General features: G+C 37.5%; 3 protein-coding genes across 3 annotated transcripts in view; all 3 read left to right on the forward strand.

Moving 5' to 3' along the window:
• LOC130215600 (zinc finger protein OZF-like) overlaps window positions 1–24911 on the forward strand; it is a 110730-nt gene that overhangs the window by 18188 nt on the left and 67631 nt on the right. The gene's annotated exons all lie outside the window — the stretch shown is intronic.
• LOC130215673 (gastrula zinc finger protein XlCGF8.2DB-like) lies at window positions 8318–11960 on the forward strand. Its single transcript, XM_056447513.1, has 2 exons — window positions 8318–8423; window positions 8783–11960. The coding sequence occupies exons 1-2, from the start codon at window positions 8369–8371 to the stop codon at window positions 9844–9846; spliced, it is 1119 nt and encodes a 372-aa protein (XP_056303488.1). The 5' UTR covers window positions 8318–8368; the 3' UTR covers window positions 9847–11960.
• On the forward strand, window positions 12884–16010 carry LOC130215674 (gastrula zinc finger protein XlCGF8.2DB-like). Its single transcript, XM_056447514.1, has 2 exons — window positions 12884–12989; window positions 13168–16010. The coding sequence occupies exons 1-2, from the start codon at window positions 12935–12937 to the stop codon at window positions 14220–14222; spliced, it is 1110 nt and encodes a 369-aa protein (XP_056303489.1). The 5' UTR covers window positions 12884–12934; the 3' UTR covers window positions 14223–16010.

The following is a 24911-nucleotide window of genomic DNA, read 5'->3' on the forward strand; positions in this document are numbered from 1 at the left end:
GGAAATAAAGACAAACAGTGTACTACACAGTACCATATTTAAAGACAATTATATAAAAGGTAACAAAATAATACTAACAAAATAATACACCCGAGAACAAATAATAGATTTAAAAGACCAAAAACTCTGTTAGATGTGCACAAGACATATTAAATATCATGTTTTAACTACATTGGAGAGATGAGATCCAGCGGTACATCTGAGATGGACTAGCCGAAGTAAAGCTGCTCTCGGCGGGGGAGGTGATGACGAAGCTCCAACGGGCAGGCTGGGAGTCAGAGTCCACATAAGCTGAGGCACATCGTCAAAGACGCATTATCTTTGTGAATAAACTGCCGATTTGAGTTAAAAACAACCACATTCTTGCCTGAAAAACTGTTAAAACTTTATTTTGTCACACAGTAAAGGGGTAATTTTAAAACCGTGTGGGTTTTCTCCTCCACCATAAGCATTCGCTAGATACGCTGCAATGCATTCTGGGTTACCTGAGCTTCGCAAGTTTGCACAAGTCACACGTACACGTCCGGGAATTTTATCTGTACTTGGCAAGATGTGAACTTTGAATTGAAGCAGTACTTCAGCGACGGTTGATGACGTTTCACGAGGACACAAGAACGCAAGTACAGATAAGAACGCATATTGAGAAACGGCTCAGGACATGTCACTCTTATCTTTTTGAATGGGGAAAAGTGTAACTGTCAGTATGGTGAATAAAACCCCGCCTACTAGTACAGAAGCCAATAATCGATTGCTATAGACCAGTGTTTCCCAACCCTGTTCCAGGAGGCACACCAACAGTACATATTTTGGATGTCTCCCTTTTCTGACCCATTAATTTCAGGTTTTGGAGTCTCTTCTGATGTTATGGTAAGATGATTCAGGTGTGTTTGATTAGGGAGAGGTTGAAAATGTGGACTGTTGGTGTGCCTTCAGGAACAGGTTTGGGAAACACTGCTATAGACTGACGATACTCCGGGGGAGGGGCTCGGACCAGACGTGAGTTTCTGCAGATTTTGCGTGATTTGGGTGTTTAAAAATGAAACTAAAGAGACAGTTGTTGTTTAATTGTATTGGTGATTCCTAAAATCAAATTCAATGGTAAGCTTGGCAAGCAAATTTGGAGAATTTGAAGTTTCCCCTTTCAGACAGAATGCCCGAGCACACTGGCTGAGAGGCGTTTCAAAGATGGCCGGCAAGTGAAAGGACTTGCCTTAAAGGTTCAAGAAACCCTTGAGTACTTTTGTTGAGATTTAAAAAAATCGGTGACATAGTGCGAATCTGCAGGTGCAAAGATGATCCGTCGGTTTCTCATTATTATTCATAGCTGAGTTTTCTTATCCTATATGAAGATCCTGCTTCTTAATTATTCATGACTGCACATGCTTTGCGAAAGCAAGGCAAACCTGCCAGTGCCAAGCTGTGAGACCATATGTTGATGACTGGGTGAGACTGCGTCCACAGACCCATGGCACACAGTATTTAGCTGTTCATGAAGGGTCGTATGTGTTTGTTTCCATAATCCACGGGGCTTGTTGAATGTTTTTCCAGACATTTTTGTGGACGTTGTCTTTTATCGTGAGTTCGTTCACATTTAGACACATCTCCGTGCTGCTGCGTTTGCCTAAATCCTCCAGATTACCAGCAGGGCTAATGGTTAGAATAAACAGGGCAAGAGACCTGCTGTACTGAGTCTGCATTCAGACCGGGGGATTGAGGTAGAAGTCCTCATTTATTGTGTTTATATGAACACGATTATCTTTATAATGATATAAATTGTGATTGTGTGTATATGCAATTATGAATAACAAATGTAGCAGGGCATTAACTTAGTTTATTTCTTTGCATTTTAACTTTGTAAACTATAAAATCATGCGTCTCCTCACGGTTTGTGTCTCATTTTGTGAGCTAACTGACAGCAGTTGTTCGCTCCCTTCTTTCTCCCCTGCTCTGCTGGCCACGCCCACTCCTGCCTCTGATCGCAGAGCTCCATGCCCATTTTGATGCATCTTTTGAAAAAATTCTGAGGTAGACCTGAACCAAAAGTGGGGGGTTTCATGGCCCTTTAAAGGGAGTTTGATTTAGCTTAATTTAGCCTGCTTTCATGCAACCAGGTCAAGGCTAAATTCAGCCAGGAAAGCCTCAAAATCCCAGCTTAATCATTTATTTTTTGTGCAATACCCCTCTGGTTAGGGCTGCACGATTCTGACTAAAATGTGAATCATAATTTTTTTTTTGCTTAAAATCAAGATTGCGATTTTCTCACGATTCTGTAAATGTAAATTAAAGGTTAATATGATTGATTAGCCTATTAATAATGTTAATTCTCAAACATATGGTAAAACAATAGCAATAATAGTACCAGGCCTGTGTGTAGCTCTACTGTTGGTTAAAATGCTAAATTTTGTACAGTCGTTATGGTGGACTTGAACAGACTTTCAATATGTCTTGTTTGTTAATTCACAGCAAAATGATGACATCAGAATATAACTATTCATAATTATAAAGTTGATTTATTATGTTTAAGACATGTGCTTGTCATCTGTTATTGACAACATTATTAGACCATTTGTTTTCACTAGTATAATTAGAATTTTTTCATGATCAGATTCCCTCTTGCATTATATTCAAAATTATATATGGGCTAGGGTTGTTATACTGACACAGTGAACATTTATTTTCATGCACAGCACTTGTGTTCGCTATGAAAGAAAAAACATACCAAATGTACAGGTTTCACTTTCACTTCCGGGTGCGGCTCATGGCTGCTGTCACTGTGAGAAAAAACACACTCATGCAAGTCTAACCTCGTGCACGAGCCTCAATTGATCGTTCTGTGCAACAAACTGAACTTTATTTACAACTTCGTTATCTGTTAATCACAGCCTATGCAGGTTGTGTTCACTAAAGTACGCGTCATTAACGTGCACGCTTGTGTTCTCGGTAGTAAACAAACAGCTCACGTTTTCGTGGCCACGAATACATCATTGCATAAAGACAGAAATGACATTTTTGGGTGAATTATACCTTATAAATACAGTATGTGACACTTTTAATGCCATTTGAAGGTGTCAGTGTTGATGCGACTGCCTTGCTTCTCTCCTGATCTTGAAAATATAATTGACTGATTTGTAGAAAAGCTGAATTAAGATCGTGTGTAGGGTCGAATCGAGATCATGATCTTTTTTCGATAAATCGTGCAGCTCTAACTCTGGTCTTACATCTTATATGGAATATTAAAATATATATAAACACATTTGGCCTAGAGCTTCATCTGCTTGTAAAGACTAGCCCAGAGCGGTGTAGGCTGTAAAATATATATAGTTTAGCTCTCCATCTGCTGTCAAAAATTACCTTTTCAAATATAAATTGTTTATATTTTTAGATGTGATGGTGAAGGAGGAGAGTGAAGAACTGAGTGAAGATGAGGGGAAACATCATGTCAAGAGTGAAGAAGAAACTCACACAGAGCTCGAACACAATTTTATAATAAAAAGAAAAGATTTCACCTGCGCTCAGTGTGGAAAGAGTTTTAGGCATAAATACGACCTCAAGGTTCACATGAGGATCCACACTGGAGAGAAACCTTGCAAGTGTTCACACTGCGATAAGAGATTCTATTGTTCAGCCCACCTGAAAAGACATGAAATGATTCACACTGGAGAGAAACCACACAAGTGTGATCAGTGCGGCAAACTGTTTGCAAGGTCTTCAACTTTGAAGAGACATCTTAGAGTTCATACAAAGGAGAAGCCTTATTCGTGTTCTGAGTGTGGAAAGAGTTTTTCTCAGCGGTCAATTTTAAATGAACATCAGAAGTTCCACACAGGTGTGAAAGAGCATGTGTGCATTGACTGTGGGAAGAGTTTTATTAAAACTGGAGACTTGAAACGACACCAGATAGTCCACACTGCAGAGAAGCCATTCACATGTACTTTGTGTGGGATGAGTTTTAAAGGATCAACAAACCTTAATAAACACATGCTGATCCACATTGTAGAGAACCCTTACAAGTGTTCACACTGCGACAAGAGATTCAGCCAGTTAAGACGCATGAAAACACATGAGATGATCCACACTAGAGAGAAAACACACAACTGTGATCAGTGCGGCAAAACATTTTTGAAGCCTTCAGATCTGAAGGAGCATCTTAAAGTTCATACAGTCGTGAAGCCTTATTTATGTTCTGAGTGTGGAAAGAGTTTTAGTCGTCTGTCAAATTTAAAAGACCATCAGATGAGGATTCATACTGGACAGAAGATATACACACAGAATTTGTGTGGGAAGAGTTGCAAGCAATCATCAAACCATAATAAACACATGATGATCCACATTGTAGAGAACCCTTACAAGTGTTCACACTGCGACAAGAGATTCAGCCAGTTAAGACTCATGAAAACACATGAGATGATCCACACTGGAGAGAAAACGCACAAATGTGACCAGTGCGGCAAAACATTTTTGAGGGCTTCAGAGCTGAAGGAGCATCTTAAAGTTCATACAAACGAGAGGCCCTATCCATGCTCTGAGTGTGGAAAGAGTTTTAAACGTTTACGAGAATTAAATGCACATGAGCAGATCCACACTGGTGTTAAAGAGCATGTGTGCTTTGAGTGTGAGAAGAGTTTTATTACAGCTAGCGGCTTGAAACGACACCAGAGGATCCACACTGGAGAGAGACCTTTCAAGTGTTCATACTGCGACAAGACATTCAGTCAATCTGGAAATCTGAGAGCACATGAGAGCGTTCACACTGGAGAGAAACCGTACACATGTACTCAATGCGGGATGAGTTTCAGAGCTTCGTCTTCCCTTAATTTACACATGCTGCGACACACTGGAGAGAAACCACATAAATGTGATCAATGCGACAAAACATTTTTCAGGGCTTCAGAGCTGAGGAAACATTTTCTAGCTCATACACAGGAGGAGAATGTGGTTCGTATGTTGCTAGTTGACCATCAACCATTTTCTCAGAGGATGACAAGCTGACAAAACAGTGCTGCAGCTCTGACACAAGATTTATTTTTGGAGAAAACCAAAAAGAACTGCAGTGTTTGGGTTTTCTGTGTCTGTCTGAGGTAATTAGTCTACTGAAATGTGTATATTCCTTATATAAAGTATAAAGCTGATCAGTCAGTTATTGTCACGTGACTCTTAGTGCGCTTGTGGCATTCATTCACTTGGTGTGCCTGGAAGGCGCAAGTGCGTCACGCCCATACCTGCCAACACTCCCATTTTTCCCAGGGGTCTTCCGTATTTCAGACCCATCTCCCACCACCCTCCCGTTATTGTTATTTCTCCCAGAAAACTCTCGTAGTTTCTCCCCGCCTCTGGTCCTCAGCTTTTTGGTACAGTCTGTAACACCACCAACTTTGGGATAGTATCCAATCACAGCGGCCACCCAAAACCCGGTCCATAATACAGTTACTAACCCGGCTCTAAATTGTGTCATTCAGACAAACACACACCGCCAACCACGGAAATAGTTCATGATTTCTCGTGCAGCCCGGTACCATTTGATCCACAGCATACCTGCCAACACTCCCGTTTTTCCCAGGAGTCTACCGTATTTCAGGCCCATCTCCCACATTGTTCTGTCTCCCGAAAAACTCCCGGAATCCCCCCCCCCCTCACTCTTCATCTTTTTGGTTAAGTCCCCATGCGCAACATACCCAACGCGCTACTATCTTCATACCTTCTTCACAGTTTGCACGCACCTTCACCCCCGCTCTTCAGTTCGCACAACCTTCCCCCACCTCCCCTCCCCCCGTTCTTCACTTCGCAGTCCAGTGCTTGAGGACCACTGCCATAAATCACTGAGAATGAACGCAAACAGTTGTTAAATCTCAGAACGAGTCTTTTCATATCCAGAATCACATTACTTAAATCGTTCACCATCGTTTGTATAGCTTGTCATCGAACTATGGGTCCATGTAGTAAATCTGTAGTAAAGATATATCAGGGACGTGCGGTCAGGGGAGGCAGGTGAGGTAGTGCCTCATCTATCATCATCCTCACTTTACATCATGAGATGTATACTAATGATAAAATATTTGTCAACTGATCTGTACTATAAATGCAATTTCTGTATGATCCCTTTTATGATCAAGATCACCATATTTTGCGTGTTTCCTGTTTAATTAAAGCATAGGAAGCAAGGTGAGGCACCCCAAGCTGTGCAAACTGGCTTGAGCCCGCCCCTTTTGCTCACTCTATACTACCAATGTAATGCTTTATTAAAATGCTTTTATACAGTCTAGACATTTTTATATCTGAAAAGATGTGAGGTGAGGCAGGCAGTAGCTCTGTGGCATTGAAGAGGGAGCTCACATTACTCTTTTTTTAGTGGTTGCTCTTCTTCTACGCAGTATAGTTTTTATTTTATGTTTAGCCCTGACTGGCTACAAAATTTGTGGGTATCAGCTCAAAAATGGATAAAAATTGGACTTTTAATCGAAACGTGAATAAATAATGGCTGACTAATGCAGGAGCTAAAGGACTTGCTTCAAAGAACGGCACTGAAGATAACGTGATCATTTCAAAGTAATTCAAGTCATGTCAAGAAGTGCCTCACCAGACACAAACCTCACCGCACGTCACTGAGAGATAGATAGATAGATGGTTTTGTGCAAAATGCATTCTTGACCTTTTCAACTGTACTAATAAGAAATTAAAATATTTTTATGAAAGTATTTACAGTTAAGTGTCTTTATTGGTTACACAGATGGTCTGATGTACTGTTTTACTCAGGAATTTTTAATAATGGGATACTGAAAGCACAGACTAAAACTATATTAAATTAACTTAAAGCATTAGAGTTAATTCTTTCATAACTCATTTGGGTTGTGTTCTGCTTAATATGATTAGTTTAAGAGTTACCATAACTCATCATTAGGTCAGATTTTTTAATTTTATTTTAAGTTTAACTAACTTAGTTTTGTGATTTTTCACTATTACTGTTCATTTAAACATCTTTTTCCTCCAATAGGTCTTTAATTATTTCTCCATTTATGTCTGTTTTTGTATCTCCCCAGAGTATTATGTGCATTAAAATCTCTATAAATACTTCATTTTCCTATTTTCATACATTTTTTTAGAAAAATGTGTTATTCTACTTGCATCTAATTTCACATTTAACTAAATAATAAATCTCTGCAGTGATATATTCTTGTTTATTTTCTTCACCCAGTTTTCTAAAAGCAATACTTTCTCTAATAAATGTTATTTATCCTCCACCAATTACATCTGACACAATCAAGCACATTGTCCCAGATTAGACATGTCACTCGTATAATATATAATATAACATCAGGTTTAGCATTTAAAAGAAATGGTTTTATTTGTGTTACTATATAATTTGTTATAGATTTAGTTATAAATAAATATATATATATATATATATATATATATATATATATATATATATATATATATATATATATATATATATATATATATATATATAGCAATATAAGTGCCTAATAAACAGTATTTAACCTCCCACATGATTGAGTAAGGTGTTGTTAATTTTGTCTACATTAGCAATAATTTTTGTAATGTGGCGTGGTTTTTATGGTCCGCCGTTGTTCCCACCGCTCCGTGATGACGTCAGCACTGACGCGTTCATTCAGCGTCGAGTCTTCAGAGCTGAGGTGAGTCGTTGACGCTTTTTCTCGTGTTTACACAACAATAAAACACACTTTACAGTTTATTAAAGCGACAATCTGCGACTAGTTTCTGCATTGAGTTCACCTCTATCTGTGTGTCTGCTGACCAAAACAATACAGCAGGCAGAGAGGAGCTCTGAGAGGGAAATATGAGCTGAGTAACTTATTTGTGTTGGTGTGTTTGAGTTTTCCACGTTTCTGTTTGTTATATCGCAAAATATCTATAAGGGAAAATATGGGAATCTACTGCAGCATTAATGTTTAGTTTGATGCAGAAAATGAACATAAAATTAATAGTTTGTGGTGCTCTTTGTTTTATTTATAAAATAGTAGTTAGTTTCTCCTGCAAACAGTCAGTATGAAATGAGCTGATCTGCTGCTGGTGATCCTGAATAGCTGATTAATGAGCGTTTATATTATCAGAGCTCTTTATGTCATGTAAATAGTTTCTTTTATTACCTCATTTATTATACTGATGTCTTCTGATCTACAAATTGTCACATTAATTTAATGTTATCGGTGTCAGCTGACTTGAGCAAATTATTTAATCATATACTGTTTCACCTATAAGATTCAACATCATAATATGTTTTATTTCCTCAATCGGTGTAAATGAATCAGATTTCTCTTGTTTCTTCTCCTGAAGCTCTGCCGCCATCAGTGAAAGACAAAGACAGAGTTTATTGAAGGACAGTGAGAAGATGAGTGATCCAGAACCCTGCAGAATTAAACAGGAAGAGACTGAAGAACTAATAGGTTTGTGTTTATTCATTACTCTACAACAAGGAGGCTGAAGAACAGTGAGGTTAATCTTTAATATTCCATTATTCCTCAATGCCATATTTCTCTCAGTATTGATAAAAGCCAAAAAAAATGTGTTTCAAAATATGATATGAACAAGGTATTATATTAAGTTTAGAAGTTTTCTCGTTAAAAATGCAACTACAAGCGTGGTGGCCTTGATTTTGTTGATGGAGATCCTGGCCACCTCTAGCTCTGCCAATGCTCAAACAATGCTTCCCTATTTCGGTCCTGATAACTAGAACAATGTAGTTCAGCGCTCTATCTGCTGTTAAAAATGTGCCTTTTATAGTATTCTTTACTTTCATTTTCAGATGTGATGGTGAAGGAGGAGAGTGAAGAACTGTGTGAAGATGAGGAGAAACATCATGTCAAAAGTGAAACCAAAACCAAAGATACGACTGAACAAAGTGTTTCAATGGAAAAAACAGTCATAAAATGTTTCCCCTGCACTCAGTGTGGAAAGAGTGTCACCCGCAAATGTGATCTGAAGTCTCACATGATGATCCACACTGGAGAGAACCCTTACAAGTGTTCATACTGCGTCAAGAGATTCAAACATTTACGACACTTGAAACTGCATGAGAGGATCCACACTGGAAGGAAACTGCACAAATGTAATCATTGCAGCAAATTATTTTTAAGGCCTTCAGTTTTGAAGATCCATCTTAGAGTTCATACAAATGAGAAGCCATATTCATGTTCTGAGTGTGGAAAGAGTTTTATACACCAGTCACATTTAAAAACACATCAGAAGATCCACACTGGTGTGAGAGAGCATGTGTGCTTTGAGTGTGGGAAGACTTCTATTACAGCTGGAGACTTGAAACAACACCAGATGATTCACACTGCAGAGAAACCATTCACATGTACTTTGTGTGGGATGAGTTTTAAACGATCATCAAACCTTAATCAACACATGCTGATCCACATTGGAATCAAAACACACAAATGTGATCAATGCGGCAAAACGTTTATGAGAGGTTCTGAGTTAAAGGACCATCTTAGAGTTCATGCACAAGAGAAACCTTATGCATGTCCTGTGTGTGGAATGAGTTTTAGACGATTACGAAATTTAAACGAACATCAGAAGATCCACACTGGTGTGAGAGAGTTTGTCTGCTTTGAGTGTGAGAAGACTTTCATTAGAGCTACTGACCTGAAACAACACCAGAGGATTCACACAGGAGAGAAACCGTACATATGTACTGAGTGTGGAAAGAGTTTCAGAGTTTCATCATCTCTTACAACACACATGGTGATCCACACTGGAGAGAAACCACACAAGTGTGATCAATGTGGTAAAGCATTTTTGAGGCCTTACGAGCTGAGGAAACATTTTCTGACTCATACAAGACAGAGCCTTATTCCCTGTTAACATCAATGATATTTACCTTCCTGGAAACTCTCAGCTGTATTCACGAACATCAGATTTCACAGCTAAATGTATGTTAATGAATGATATTACATTAACTCTCAATTGACACTTCACAGCAGTTTGATTCACAGGTGATCCAGTCAACTATAACCAGAAACTCTGTGCCCCCGTCGCTGTCCACCATGTTTTTTGACAGACGTAGTAATAGAGTAGCATTGGCTTTTAACATGAACATGGTGAAGATGTGCTCTTATGGAAATGTTAATTGTGACATGACAGAACAAGTTACCTGAGGCCTCGAAGTTGACTGGTGAGATGAGCTAACTTAAACTGTATAGCCTGGACACCCAGATAAAAAATCAGTTAGTCCTTAATTTCATAGATGCAGCAGTCTCAGCTAGGAACTCCAAACCTTTCTCTCTACAGACACTTTCTCCAGCCCTTCTGGATGGATTTCGATGTGTTCCCAGGCAAGCAGAGGGACATAGTCCCTCCACCATGATCCTGGATTTTCCCTGGGTCCTCTTCCCGATGGGACAAGTCCAGAAGAGCTCCCTAGGTAGGCATCCAGTAATCATTAAAAATAGATGCCCAAACCACCACAGCTAGCTCTTCTTGATGTAATAGAGCAACGGCTGTACTCTGGGCTTCTTCTGATGACAGAGCTCCTCACCCTTTCCCTGAGGGGGGTCACACACCAGAAGCACCGCTCAGCAATGCACAGTGTCGCGCCACGCAGCGCCATGCATTTCAGAGTTCTAAACATAGGTTTCTATCAGGGTACACACACTGGCGCTGCAAGTCGGCGGCTGTCCACGGCACCCAGCCATGACTCAAAACACTGTTCGTATTTGTGCCGCGCCATCTGAATAGTTTCATTTTAAATAGCATGCGAATGTGCACATCTGGTGTGCAATACTTTTAACTGTCATGTGCACGGCACTGATCGGCGCATCCGATGTGTGTCGCCCTTAAAGCAGGTCACACACCAGAGCAGCGCTTCTAGTGTGCGACCTGCTTAAGAGTACTCCCTACCACCCTGCAATTGAAGCTCATTTCAGCCACTTGTCCTTTCAGTCATGCCAATACGGTCTTCGGACTTGTTTGTAAGGTGTTGTCCTGAAGAAGGCATTTGACCATGTCCCTTGTTGCATTCTGTAAAAATCTGCTGAGGACGTATGGGGTACGAGACACTTCTCTCGTTCCACAGGTATTCCTACTCTCACAACATTGACCTTGAGGTCATGACCAAAAGGACTTCAGTCTTGTTATCAGGAGCTTGTCCTTGTGGTCATGACCATGATGTTTTTTTTATGTTGTTGCTGGTGTCGATGTGACATAATTTTGTTCAGCATTACATCTACTGTGATGTTTTGAATGACAAAATAAAGGAAAACTGAAACAGAAGTTGGTGGTTTTCCCTATTGGAAAGAGGTAAGATGTGTAATTTTTACTGTTGGTCAGCAGTTGGCAGCATTAACCCTTTAGATAGGCCGGTGTTAACTTTTCTGCCTTTTATATGGAGTTCTGTGGAGTGCAGAAATACACTTACTATGTTCTGAGAGCTGAGCTGCTTATTTTGATTTTCTCGGGCATATCAAGATGAGGGTGCAAAGATCTCTCTCACACTATACTCCATGTGAAAGCCAGAAACTACACATTTTTTTGGCACTGCAGCTGATGATAAACAGCAAAAAAATACCAATTTTACCTCTTCCCAACAGGGAAAACCAGCAACAATCTGAAATACATGATTATATACTGTCATGGACTTTGCAATTTAAAAATGTCATTATAATGGAAGTCAATTGGGCAAAAACAGCCCCCAACATAATGAAAGGGTGGTAAATTCGAGTGTATTGTTGAGTTTTTGAAAAATTTCAAAATATTTTCCCCAAACATCTGTCAAAATAAGATTCGTCATTAAAGATCATTCTATTTGCTAAAATACAGAGAAAGTTGTGGCCAAATTAAGACTCAAAATCAGCCCAGAGTGGATGAAAACACCACAACAGCACATAATGGTTAAATGTGGTATTTTACATGCGTTCAGAGCTGTTGATGAGAATCAACATAAACAGCTGTTTAGTCTCAGAGGAGTCTGTTTATTTCAGAATCACATTAAATAAATCTTATATAATTTAGTATTGTTTTTGTTTGTTTTATATTGGTTTTTATAAAAAAAAATGTGTATATATATATATATATATATATATATATATATATATATATATATATATATATATATATATACACACACACACACAAATGATGCTTAATTTGTAAAATGTCATTTTGTTGTAATCATATCTCCAATAAAAAAATATACAAATCCGCCGTTGTTCCCGCCTCTCAGTGATGACGTCAGCACTGACGCGTTCATTCAGCGTCGAGTCTTCAGAGCTGAGGTGAGTCGTTGACGCTTTTTCTCGTGTTTACACAACAATAAAACACACTTTACAGTTTATTAAAGCGACAATCTGCGACTAGTTTCTGCATTGAGTTCACCTCTATCTGTGTGTCTGCTGACCAAAACAATACAGCAGGCAGAGAGGAACTCTGAGAGGAAAATATGATCTGAATAACTTACTTGTGTTGGTGTGTTTGAGTTGATCTGGGAAGGGAAAATATGGGAATCTACTGCAGCATAAATATTTATTTTTATGCAGAAAAATAGTTTGTGGTGCTCTTAGACTTAATTATAAAATGGTAATTAGTTTCTCCTGCAAACAGTCAGTATAAAATGAGCTGATCTGCTGCTGGTTAATGAGTGTTTTCAGTCTGAGGCTCATCAATATTATCAGAGCTGCTGAAATCCTCTTTATGTCATGTCAGTAGTTTCTTTTGTTACCTCATTTATTATACTGATGTCTTCTGATCTGCAAATTTCCACATTCAGTTAATGTTATTGGTGTCATCTGACTTAAATTATATAATCATATATTGTATCTCCTACAAGGTTCAACATTATAACATGTTTTATTTCCTCATTCAGTGTAAATGAGTCAGATTTCTCTGTTTCTTCTCCTGAAGCTCTGCCGCCATCAGTGAAAGACAAAGACAGAGTTTATTGAAGGACAGTGAGAAGATGAGTGATCCAGAACCCTGCAGAATTAAACAGGAAGAGACTGAAGAACTAATAGGTTTGTGTTTATTCATTACTCTACAATAGTGAGGCTGGACAACAGTCAGGTTATTCTTTAGTATTCCATTATTCCAATGCTACCCTATTTCGGTCCTGATAACTAGAAAAATATAGTTCAGCGCTCTATCTGCTGTATAAAAAAGTGCCTTATAAAGTATTCTTTACTTTTATTTTAGATGTGATGGTAAAGGAGGAGAGTGAAGAACTGTGTGAAGATGAGGAGAAACATCATGTCAAGAGTGAAGAAGAAACTCACCCAGAGTACAAACACAATTTTATAATGAAAAGGAAAGATTTCACCTGCACTCAGTGTGGAAAGAGTTTCACCCGCAAATGTGATCTGAAGTCTCACATGTTGATCCACACTGGAGAGAACCCTTACAGGTGTTCACACTGCGTCAAGAGATTCTATTGTTCAGCACACCTGAAATCGCATGAGAAGACCCACACTGGAAGGAAACTGCACAAATGTGATCAATGCAGCAAATTATTTTCAAGACCTTCAGAGTTAAAGATCCATCTTAAAATTCACACAAAGGAGAAGCCTTATTCATGCTCTGAGTGTGGAAAGAGTTTTATACATCAGTCACATTTAAAAACACATCAGAAGATCCACACTGGTGTGAGAGAGTTTGTGTGCTTTCAGTGTGGGAAGAGTTTTATTAAAGCTGGAGATTTGAAACGACACCAGATAGTCCACACTGAAGAGAAACCATTCACATGTACTTTGTGTGGGATGAGTTTTAAACAGTCATCAAACCTTGAAAAGCACATGCTGCGCCACACTGGAGAAAAACCACACAAATGTGATCAATGCGGTAAAACGTTTTTCAGAGCTTCTCATCTGACGGACCATCTTGAAGTTCATGCACAAGAGAAACCTTATGAATGTCCTGTGTGTGGAATGAGTTTTAGACGTTTACGAAATTTAAACGAACATCAGAAGATCCACACTGGTGTGAGAGAGTTTGTCTGCTTTGAGTGTGAGAAGACTTTCATTAGAGCTACTGACCTGAAACAACACCAGAGGATTCACACTGGAGAGAAACCGTACATATGTACTGAGTGTGGGAAGAGTTTCAGAGTTTCATCATCTCTTACTTCACACATGCTGCGCCACACTGGAAAAAGGCCACATAAATGTGATCAATGCTGTAAATCATTTTTGAGGCCTTACGAGCTGAGGAAACATTTTCTGACTCATACAAGACAGAGCCTTATTCCCTGTTAACATCAATGATATTTACCTTCCTGGAAACTCTCAACTGTATTCACGAACATCAGATTTCACAGCTAAATGTATGTTAATGAATGATATTACATTAACTCTCAATTGACACTTCACAGCAGTTTGATTGACAGGTGATCCAGTCAACTATAACCAGAAACTCTGTGCCCCCGTCACTGTCCACCATGTTTTTTGACAGACGTAGCAATAGAGTAGCATTGGCTTTTAACATAAACATGGTGAAGATGTGCTCTTATGGAAATGTTAATTGTGACATGACAGAATAACCAACAAGTTACCTGAGGCCTCGAAGTTGACTGGTGAGATGAGCTAACTTAAACTGTATAGCCTGGACACCCAGATAAACAATCAGTTAGTCCTTAATTTAATAGATGCAGCAGTCTCAGCAGGGAACCCCAAACCTTTCTCTCTACAGACACTTTCTCCAGCACTTTTGGGTGGATTTTAAGGTGTTCCCAGGCAAGCAGAGGGACATAGTCCCTCCACCAGGATCCTGGATTTTCCCTGTGTCCTCTTCCCGATGGGACAAGTCCAGAACAGCTCCCTAGGTAGGCATCCAGTAATCATTAAAAATAGATGCCCAAACCACCACAGCTAGCTCTTCTTGATGTAAAAGGTCAGCGGCTCCACTCTGCACTCCTCTTGTTGACAGAACTCCTCACCCTTTCCCTGAGAGTGCTCTCCAACACCCTGCAAATGAAACTCAATTCAACCACTTGTCCTTTCAGTCATGCCCATAAGGTCTGTTTCTAAGGTCTTGTCCTTTAGGTTGATGGGAGTTTGCCATGTGCTTCTGTGGACACGAAGAAGACATTTGAACATGTCCCTTGTTGCATTCTGTAAAAATCTGCTGAGGACGTATGGGGTACGAGACACTTCTCTCGTTCCCCAGGTATTCCTACTCTCACAACATTGACCTTGAGGTCATGACCAAAAGGACGTCAGCCTTGTTATCAGGAGCTTGTCCTTTTGGTCATGACCATCATGAGTTTTAAAGTGTTTTTTTTATGTTGTTGCTGGTGTCGATGTGACATAATTTTGTTTAGCATTACATCTACTGTGAAGTTTTAAATGACGAAATAAAGGAAAACTGAAACAGAACTCGGTGGTTTTCCCTATTGGAAAGAGGTAAGATGTGTAATTTTTACTGTTGGTCAGCAGTTGGCAGCATCAATCCTTTAGATAGGCCTGTGTTAAGACTTTTCTGGCTTTTATATGGAGTTCTGTAGAGTGCAGAAATTATATTTACTATGTTCTCCGAGCTGAGTTGCTTATTTTCTCAGACGTATGAAGATAAGTGCGCGAAGATCTCTCTCACACTATACTCCATGTGAAAGCCAGAAACTACACATTTTTTGGCGCTGCAGCTGATGATAAACAGCAAAAAATACCAAATTTACTTCTTCCCAACAGGGAAAATCAGCAACAATCTAAAATACATGATTATATACTGTCATGGCCTTTGTGATTAAAAAAAATGTCATTATAATTGAAGTCAATTGGGCAAAAACAGCCCCCAACATAATGAAAGGGTGGTAAATTAGTGTATACTTGAGTTTTTGAAAAATTTCAGCTTTTTTTCCAAAAAAAATCTGTCAAAATAAGATTCGTCTTTAAAAATCATTCCAATTGCTGAAACACTGTGAAAGTTATGCCCCAAATTAAGACTCAAAATCATCCCAGAGTGGATGAAAACACCCCAACAGCACACAAGGGTTAAATGTGGTATTTCACACGTGTTCAAAGCTGTTAAATCTGTTCATTCCAGAATCACATTGAATAAATCTTATATCATTTTTTGGTATAGTTTTTGTTTATTATTATATATATATATATATATATATATATATATATATATATATATATATATATATATATATATATATATAATTTATAAAACGTAATTTTGTTTTACATTACATTTACATTTGTATTTACTTTAAAAACAAAAAAAAAACAAATCCGCCGTTGTTCCCGCCTCTCCGCGATGACGTCAGCAATGACGCGTTCATTCAGCGTCGAGTCTGCAGAGCTGAGGTGAGTCGTTGACGTTTTTTCTTGTGTTTACACAACAATAAAACACACTTTACAGTTTATTAAAGCGACAATCTGCGACTAGTTTCTGCATTGAGTTCACCTCTATCTGTGTGTCTGCTGACCAAAACAATACAGCAGGCAGAGAGGAGCTCTGAGAGGAAAATATGAGCTCAGTAACTTATTTGTGTTGGTGTGTTTGAGTTTTCCACGTTTCTGTTTGTTATTCCGCGAAATATGATCTGTGAAGGGAAATATGGGAATCTACTGCAGCATAAATATTTAATTTGATGCAGAAAAGTATTAGTTTGTGGTGCTCTGTCTTCTTTTTAAAATAGTCGTTAGTTCATTCTGCAAACACTCAGTATGAAATGAGCTGATCTGCTGCTGTTTAATGAATGTTTATAGTCTGAGGCTCATCAATATTATCAGAGCTGCTGAAATCCTCTTTATGTCATATCAATAGCTTCTTTTGTTACCTCATTAATTATACTGATGTCTTCTGATCTTCAAATTGCCACATTCAGTAAATTTTATTGGTGTCATCTGACTTAAATTATATAATCATATATTGTTTCTCCTACAAGATTCAACATTATAACATGTTTTATTTCCTCATTCAGTGTAAATGAATCAGATTTCTCTGTTTCTTCTCCTGAAGCTCTGTCGCCATCAGTGAAAGACAAAGACAGAGTTTATTGAAGGACAGTGAGAAGATGAGTGATCCAGAACCCTGCAGAATTAAACAGGAAGAGACTGAAGAACTAATAGGTTTGTGTTTATTCATTACTCTTCAATAATGAGGCTTAAAGTAAAGTTGTTAATGTTTAAACACTTCATTAATTATAGTACTTTTTTCCATATTATCTTATATAATATCTTAACAGTTTTTGTGTTTAGAGTATGGGACCCGCCTAAATTAACTCCTCAGCTGGAGCATCAACTAACATTAAACAGTAAAATTATAATTTAACACCTCTCTTCAGTCTCGATCACTTATTTGTAAAATTGACCAAATGAAAATGTCTAATTGATGACACTACATGTAAATTAATATCCACTGCTGTATGGATATCTGTTATGTTAATGTACAAAATAAACCTGATTAAATGTCCACAAACCGGGATTGAAGCATCTTCTTTTATAATTGTACTGACACGAGGCTGTGGTGATGAAGTAAAGATGGTAAAATCGCTGTAATTCATTACAAACATGCTAAATTCTAAACACGTTTTAAACTTGTGAAACTAATTCTTGATCACATTTGATGATCACAGAGAAGTCAACAGATCTTTTAATCCCGTTGCTTTGCACTTGTCCTGTCTTGTTGATTTGATTATACGTGGCTGTATGTCAGTGGGCGGTGTTTATATTACTCCAATATGACTGTGAACTAGGGCTGCACGATTAAGCTACGGTCACACTGGGCTTTGTGTGCGAAATTCTGTCGTACGGCACTGTGAAAAGGGGCGGGATTAAACAAGATGATTAGACATTAAAAAAAGCGAGTGATTGCTCCATGTTTTAAATTTCTGTCCAGAGAGGTCCTGTTTTGATCCTCGATTGGTCTCACGCAGTCAAGTGATGCGATTTCACAGGTCAGAGTTCACCAAGCTTGAACTTTGCACCGTAGCGACATGCGAAACTTAACGCATGACCCTGCGTTTCCTGTCTGACGCATTCGCGTGCGTATGAATGGAAGTCTATGGGAGGAAAAGCCCAGTGTGATCGCAGCTTTAATCGAAAAAATTTGCGACCTCGATTCGACCCTGCACACAATCTTAATTCAGCTTTTCTAAGATTCAGCAAATTATATTTTCAAGGTCTGTTTGTTTTCTACTGAGAGGGCGTGCGCATTATAAAGTTGTAAATAACATTCAGCTTGTTGCACAGAGCGATCGTTTGGGAGCTGTGTGGGAAATATGATTTGCATGTATGTGGGGCTGCAACTATTTTAATAAATAGAATTATTTTAATAATCGATTAATCTGTCGATCATTTCTTCGAATAATCAATAATTTGGATAAAATATAATAATAATAAATAAATTAATAAAAAGAAAAGCATTCTTTTCCAACCCTTTATTCAAAAAAGCTCATCCCTGAGCTGTTAAAATAATAATAAAAAAATAAAAACGAAGTAGTTTTGTCCTGTTTTCAATCCAAATATGAAAAAAGTCTTAAATCAAGATACACACTAGACACATGAAATAGCATTAGAAATTATCTTGTTTTCTAAAAACAAAACCACCTCAAAATAAGTGATTATTTGCTTAAAAGAAGGTAAATTATTTGCCAATGGGGACAGAAAAATAACCTTAATAAGATATAATCTCAAACAGAAGTTTGAAGCATCACTTAATTTTTTCATGCCATGTTTCTTGTCTGTTCTTGATTTAAGATTTTGGAAACGAGACAAAATGACTAAGAAAGAAAAGCTTTTTTGCAGTGCAGCTCTACATGACAACAGATGGAAAATGAATGATTAAAAAAAGGCGAATGGATAAAAACGTGTCTTTAGTCTTGCAATGCAAAGTAACTATACCACCGCTGCTTTACTAAAGTCATTAACCCTTTCACTGGTGAGTTTAAAAGATTCCATCTGGAACCAGGAGATAAGGCCACCCTTATTTTAGGATGTTCTCCCTTAATGGTGACGTGTCGTGTTTATCACGTGCCAAAATCGCAGCCACAATATCTCTGTACTGAAGAGTATCCCTTTATTTATTCATTTACATTATTTTTAATTCAACATATTCACACGCTTGCTCATCATGTCATCCGCTACCCGATATTCCAATTCACATAAACGTGTAATCGTGATCTACAACGTAAGATTCCCTATTCATAAAAGTTGAACACGCAGGATTCAACACATAAATTCATTAGTTACTCTTAGATACTTTTTATTTACTTTCACTTCGTGTATCTGATATGAATAATACACATTGGCAAATTATAAGACTTCCTTGTGTGTTTTACAAACTCTAAATGTATTGTTTTACTTGTGTGTATTTACATGTCTAAAACATAAAATAAGCATTAGGCGGTTAAAACGCTGCATGAATGTGATAATATGACACGTCTTTCTCTGGCTCAGCGCCAGACAATGCACCAAAACTCAGTTTGAATGTTTCAGTTGCCGCTCTAAGCGTAAACGAGCTAACGCTAACTTGTCATGCTTGTCAAGCTTGATAAAGAGTAAAACATCAACACCAGGGACTATACGGTCCTCACTTCAAAATGAAACAAAAGTAGGATCGTTTAGTGATTTACCCCGTTGTTGAACTCCCTTTCTCCTCATCCCTATTTATAAGGCGCCGAACTCTTTACCAGCAAGAGAGACCGTGTTCACTCCGCTCCGTGCTCAACTAAAGTGTTTTTTTTAATATAATCAAATGTCCCCGTCACGCGACGCAACGAATCGATTATGAAATTCGTTGCCAATGCTTTGTCATCAGCCCTACATGTATGTTTTTTTTTTCAGTGACGGCAGCCATGAGCCTCACCCTGCAGTGAAAGTGAAAGTGAAAGTGAAACCACGCTAATCAGTTATATGGCAGTTTAGAGTTATGATTAAGACAAGAATTTGATGCTTTTCTCTTTCATAGCAAACACAGGGTGTAGTGCATAAAAATAAATGTTTACTGAGTCAGTATAACTACTCTAGCCTTTATAATGTTGAATAAGATGAGTCTGTGAGTCTGATAATTTAAATAAAACAGTTTTGTTTAAATGCAGTTTTTCTTTAAAAATTAATCTAATTTATTTCTCATCTATATTTCCTATATAGTCTGAAACTGAAATATGAACATGCTAATGCAATTAAACATTCTTATTTTTAATTCTAATAATTGGAAAATGTATGCAAAGAGCCAAGAGCATGGAGTGACTGTAACACTTTATTTTCTGGTAGACAACAAAACTAACATATAGATCACTAGGATTAATCTTAGCCTGGTTGTTAGCATGCTCTGGAGCTCAGGCTAGCTGCAAATAATAAATCTCCATAGTAACTTAATTTAGCTTAATTTAACCTGCTTTCATGCAATCGAGTCAAGGCTAAATTCAGCCAGGATAGCCTCAAAATCCTAGCTTAATCCCTAATGTTACTTTTGAGCAATACTCATCTGCTCCTACATATTCCATGGATTATTAAAATATATATAAACACATTTGGCCTAGAGCTCCATCTGCTTGTAAAAATGCTTGTAAAGACTAGCCCAGAGCGGTGTAGGCTGTAAAATATAGTTCAGCGCTCCAAAATTACCTTTTAAAATATAACTTTCTTAATTTTCAGATATGATGGTGAAGGAGGAGAGTGAAGAACTGAGAGAAGATGAGGAGAAACATCATGTCAAAACTGAAATCGATACTCACACAGAGGACGAACACAATTTTATAATAAAAAGGAAAGATTTGACCTGCGCTCAGTGTGGAAAGAGTTTCAGCCAGAAATACGACCTCAAGGTTCACATGAGGATCCACACTGGAGAGAAACCGTACAAGTGTTCACACTGCGACAAGAGATTCAAGCGTTCAGGACACTTAAAATCGCATGAGAAGATCCACACAGGAGAGAAGCCACACAAGTGTGATCAATGCGGCAAATTATTTTCCTGGCCTACAGGTTTGAAGAGACATCTTAGAGTTCATACAAACAAGAAGCGTTATTCATGCTCTGAGTGTGGAAAGAGTTTTACACAGACGTCACACTTAAAAGTACATCAACAGAGGATCCACACTGGAGAGAAAACACACAAATGTGATCAGTGCAGCAAAACATTTTTAAGAGCTTCTTATCTGACGGACCATCTTAGAGTTCATACAAAGGAGAAGCCTTATTCCTGTTCTGTGTGTGGAATGAGTTTTAAACGTTTACAAGAATTAAACTCTCATAAGAAGATCCACACTGGTGTGAGAGAGTTTGTCTGCTTTGAGTGCGAGAAGAGCTTTATTAGAGCTCCAGACTTAAAACGGCACCAAATGATCCACACTGGAGAGAAACCGTACAAGTGTTTACACTGCGACAAGACGTTCAGTCAATCAGGAAACCTGAAAACACATGAGAGCGTTCACACTGGAGAGAAACCGTACACATGTACTCAGTGTAAGAAGAGTTTCATGAGAGCTCCAGACCTGAAACAACACATGATGATCCACACTGGAGAGAAACCGTTCAAGTGTTCACACTGCAACAAAACGTTCAGACATAGAGGACATCTGAAAACACATGAGAGGACTCACAAGTCCAGAACAGCTCCTTAGATAGGCGTCCAGGAATCATTCGAAACGGATGCCCAAACCACCTCAGCTAGCTCTTCTTGATGTAAAAGAGCAACGGCTCTACTCTGGGCTCCTCCTGGGGGACAGAACTCCTCACCCTTTATCTAAGAGTGCTGTCTGTCACCCTGCAAATGAAGCTCAATTCAGCCACTTGTCCTTTCAGTCACGCCTATACGGTCTTCAGACTTGTTTCTAAGGTCTTGTCCTTTAGGTTGATGGGAGTTTGCCATGTGCTTCTGTGGACATGAAGAAGGCATTTGACCATGTCCCTTGTTGCATTCTGTGAAAATCTGCTGAGGAAGTATGACAAGCTGACAAAACATTGCTTTCACTGTGATACAAGTTTTATTCATGGAGAAAATTCAAAAACACAGCAGTGTTTTGTGTTTGTCTGAGATAATTAATCTTACCGAAATGTGTATATTCCATACAAAGTATGAAGCTGATCGGTCAGTTCTTGTCACATGACTCGCGGTGCGCTCGCAGCATTTATTTAACTGGGTGAATCTTCCCTGGAGTCTCCCATATTTCAGACTCATCTCCCACCACCCTCCCGTTTTGTTATTTCTCCTGGAAAACTCCCATAATTTCACCCCACCTCCTGTCCCCAGCTTTTTGGTACAGTCTGTAACACCCTCAGGTCGCCAACTTTGGTATAGTATCCAATCGCAGTGGCTGCCTGAAACCCGGTCCATCTCAATGGTGTTATTCAGACAAACACACAGCATCAACCTTGTGTGGCCTGATGCGATTTGGACTGGGGGTTAAAGACCACAGCCGTAGATCACTGAGAATGAACGCAAACAGCTGTTAAATCGATTCCAGATTCCAGAATCACATCGAATAAATCGCTCACAATCGTTTTGCGTAGCTTGTCAGTGAACTATGGGTCTGCAGTAAACTGCTCAATCTGAAAACAGCCGCTGGAGGTTTACAGAGCCAATTATCCTGCCAAAATGCACATGAAGTTCGCCTTTGATTAATCCTGCAGCGCTAACACTGCCTTTTAATTTACATCTGAATAATCACATCTCCTGCAATGCAGTGCAATATTCACTGCTGTGACTCCACTGTTGCATAATCGCAAAGAATAAACACTTTAAGCCTAAAAGATCTTCACCAAAGTGTTTTTATCCAGCTTTAAAATGTCAGGCACTTTTCTAAAGATGTCCAGTTGGGGGTGCTTAAGTAGCACAAAATTGTTCCACCTGAGACGATTTGCTATTAGATCATGACAGTAGTGAATATAATGATAATGGCAATTAGTGAATATAAAAAGATGTCAAACAGTAACGTTAACCTCTCCATTTCTGCTGTTCAGTCATTGGTTGGTGTATTTGTCCCGCCCATATAATTATTCTACTGTGAAAACTGATATATATATATATATATATATATATATATATATATATATATATATATATATATATATATATATATATGTATATATATATATATATATATATATATATATATATAGATATATATATATATATATATATATATATATATATATATATATATATATATATATATATATATACAGTACTCAGCAAATATAATATTATTGATATTATATTTGTGCATATACATTAGATTAGTCAGTACTGAAGCCAAATCTTGAGCTTTTCTAACAAAATAACTTACGATAACTGTCCGCAAACTACTACACCCAATTTTATATGTTATAGAAAAATATTAAATACAAATTTTTAAAAAGAGGAAAAATCAAGAGAAGCAAAAAAAAAAAAAAAATTATACAAAAATTTCTCTGAAATTTTGTAGGTTGTAATTAGTTTTTGCAATATTTTGCTTGAATTTAATTGTATTATCGTTTGATTTCTAAATATGTTAGGTGATTAAAATATTATTTTAATAAATAAATCAGTTTAATAAATCTGTTTTGTTTAAATGCCTACATTCACTGAGAAATGGAGAAAAATATTCATTTTCAAAATGGCTCATACTCAACTATGCTGAGCACTGTATATAAATGTATATATAGATGGTTTACGTGCAACTTTCAGCATTGTTGACCTTTTTTAATTGTACAAATAGCAAATAAAAATATTTTTATGAAAGTATTTGCAGTTACGTGACTTTATTGGTTATACAGATGGTCTGATGCTCTGATTTACTCAGCAATGTTTAATAATGTGATACTGAAAGCACAGACTAAAATTAGATTAAATAAAGGTATCTAAAGCATTAGACTTAATTCATTCATAACTCCTTCAGGTTGAGTTCTGCTTAAAATAATCAGTTTAAGAGTCACCAAAACTCTTCATTAATCAGATTTCTTTTATTTTAAGTGTAACTAACTTAATTTAGTGATTTTCATTGCTACTGTTCATTGTCTTTCAACATCTTTTTCCTCCAATAGGTCTTTAATTATTTCTCCATTTCTGTTTTCATGCCCCTCCAGAGTATTAAAATCCCCATAAATAACTTTATTGTCCTCCATTCGTACATTTGTTTTAGAAAAAAGTGCTATTCTACTTTCATCTAATTTCACATTCAACTAAATAATAAATCTCTACAGTGATATTTCTTGCTCGTTTCTTACTCCCAGTTCTCTAAAAGCAATATTTTATCCAATAAAATTGTAATTAGTGAGTAACGTTCACTAATAACATCTTACATAATCAATCATTTTTTTTCTAGATTACAATCTCGATTAGGTTTTAAACATGTCTCCAATATAAGATATAATATAATAACATCAGGTGTATCATTTCTTTAAAAACGGTTTTTACTAATTTCTGTTACTATATAGATTGTTTTAGTTTCTTTTATATTGCTTTATTATTTATATATATATATATATATATATATATATATATATATATATATATATATATATCCACAGTTGATGCGTAATTTGTAAAGTGTTGTTGTTTTGTTGTAATCAGATCTCCAAAAAAAAAAAAATACAAATGCGCCGTTCTTCCCGCCTTTCCGTGATGACGTCAGAACTGACGCGTTCATTCAGCGCGAGTCTTCAGAGCTGAGGTGAGTCGTTGACGCTTTTTCTCGTGTTTACACAACAATAAAACACACTTTACAGTTTATTAAAGCGACAATCTGCGACTAGTTTCTGCATTGAGTTCACCTCTATCTGTGTGTCTGCTGACCAAAACAATACAGCAGGAAGAGAGGAGCTCTGAGAGGAAAACATGAGCTCAGTAACTTATTTGTGTTGGTGTTTGAGTTTTTCCACGTTACTGTTTATTATACCGCGAAATATGGTTGAAGGGAAATAATACATATTTAGTTTGATGCTGAAAATGAACATAAAATTAATAGTTTGTGGAGCTGTTTGTTTTATTTATAAAATAGTAATTAGTTTATT

The sequence above is a fragment of the Danio aesculapii genome, chromosome 22, assembly GCF_903798145.1.
Source record: "Danio aesculapii chromosome 22, fDanAes4.1, whole genome shotgun sequence".
Taxonomy (NCBI): Eukaryota; Metazoa; Chordata; class Actinopteri; order Cypriniformes; family Danionidae; genus Danio; species Danio aesculapii.

Coding starts and splice junctions, on each gene's coding strand:
- LOC130215673 (XM_056447513.1), top strand. CDS start 8,369: ATGAGTGATCCAGAACCCTGCAGAATTAAACAGGAAGAGACTGAAGAA. Junction 8,424..8,782: donor AGAGACTGAAGAACTAATAG/GTTTGTGTTTAT, acceptor TTTCATTTTCAG/ATGTGATGGTGAAGGAGGAG.
- LOC130215674 (XM_056447514.1), top strand. CDS start 12,935: ATGAGTGATCCAGAACCCTGCAGAATTAAACAGGAAGAGACTGAAGAA. Junction 12,990..13,167: donor AGAGACTGAAGAACTAATAG/GTTTGTGTTTAT, acceptor CTTTTATTTTAG/ATGTGATGGTAAAGGAGGAG.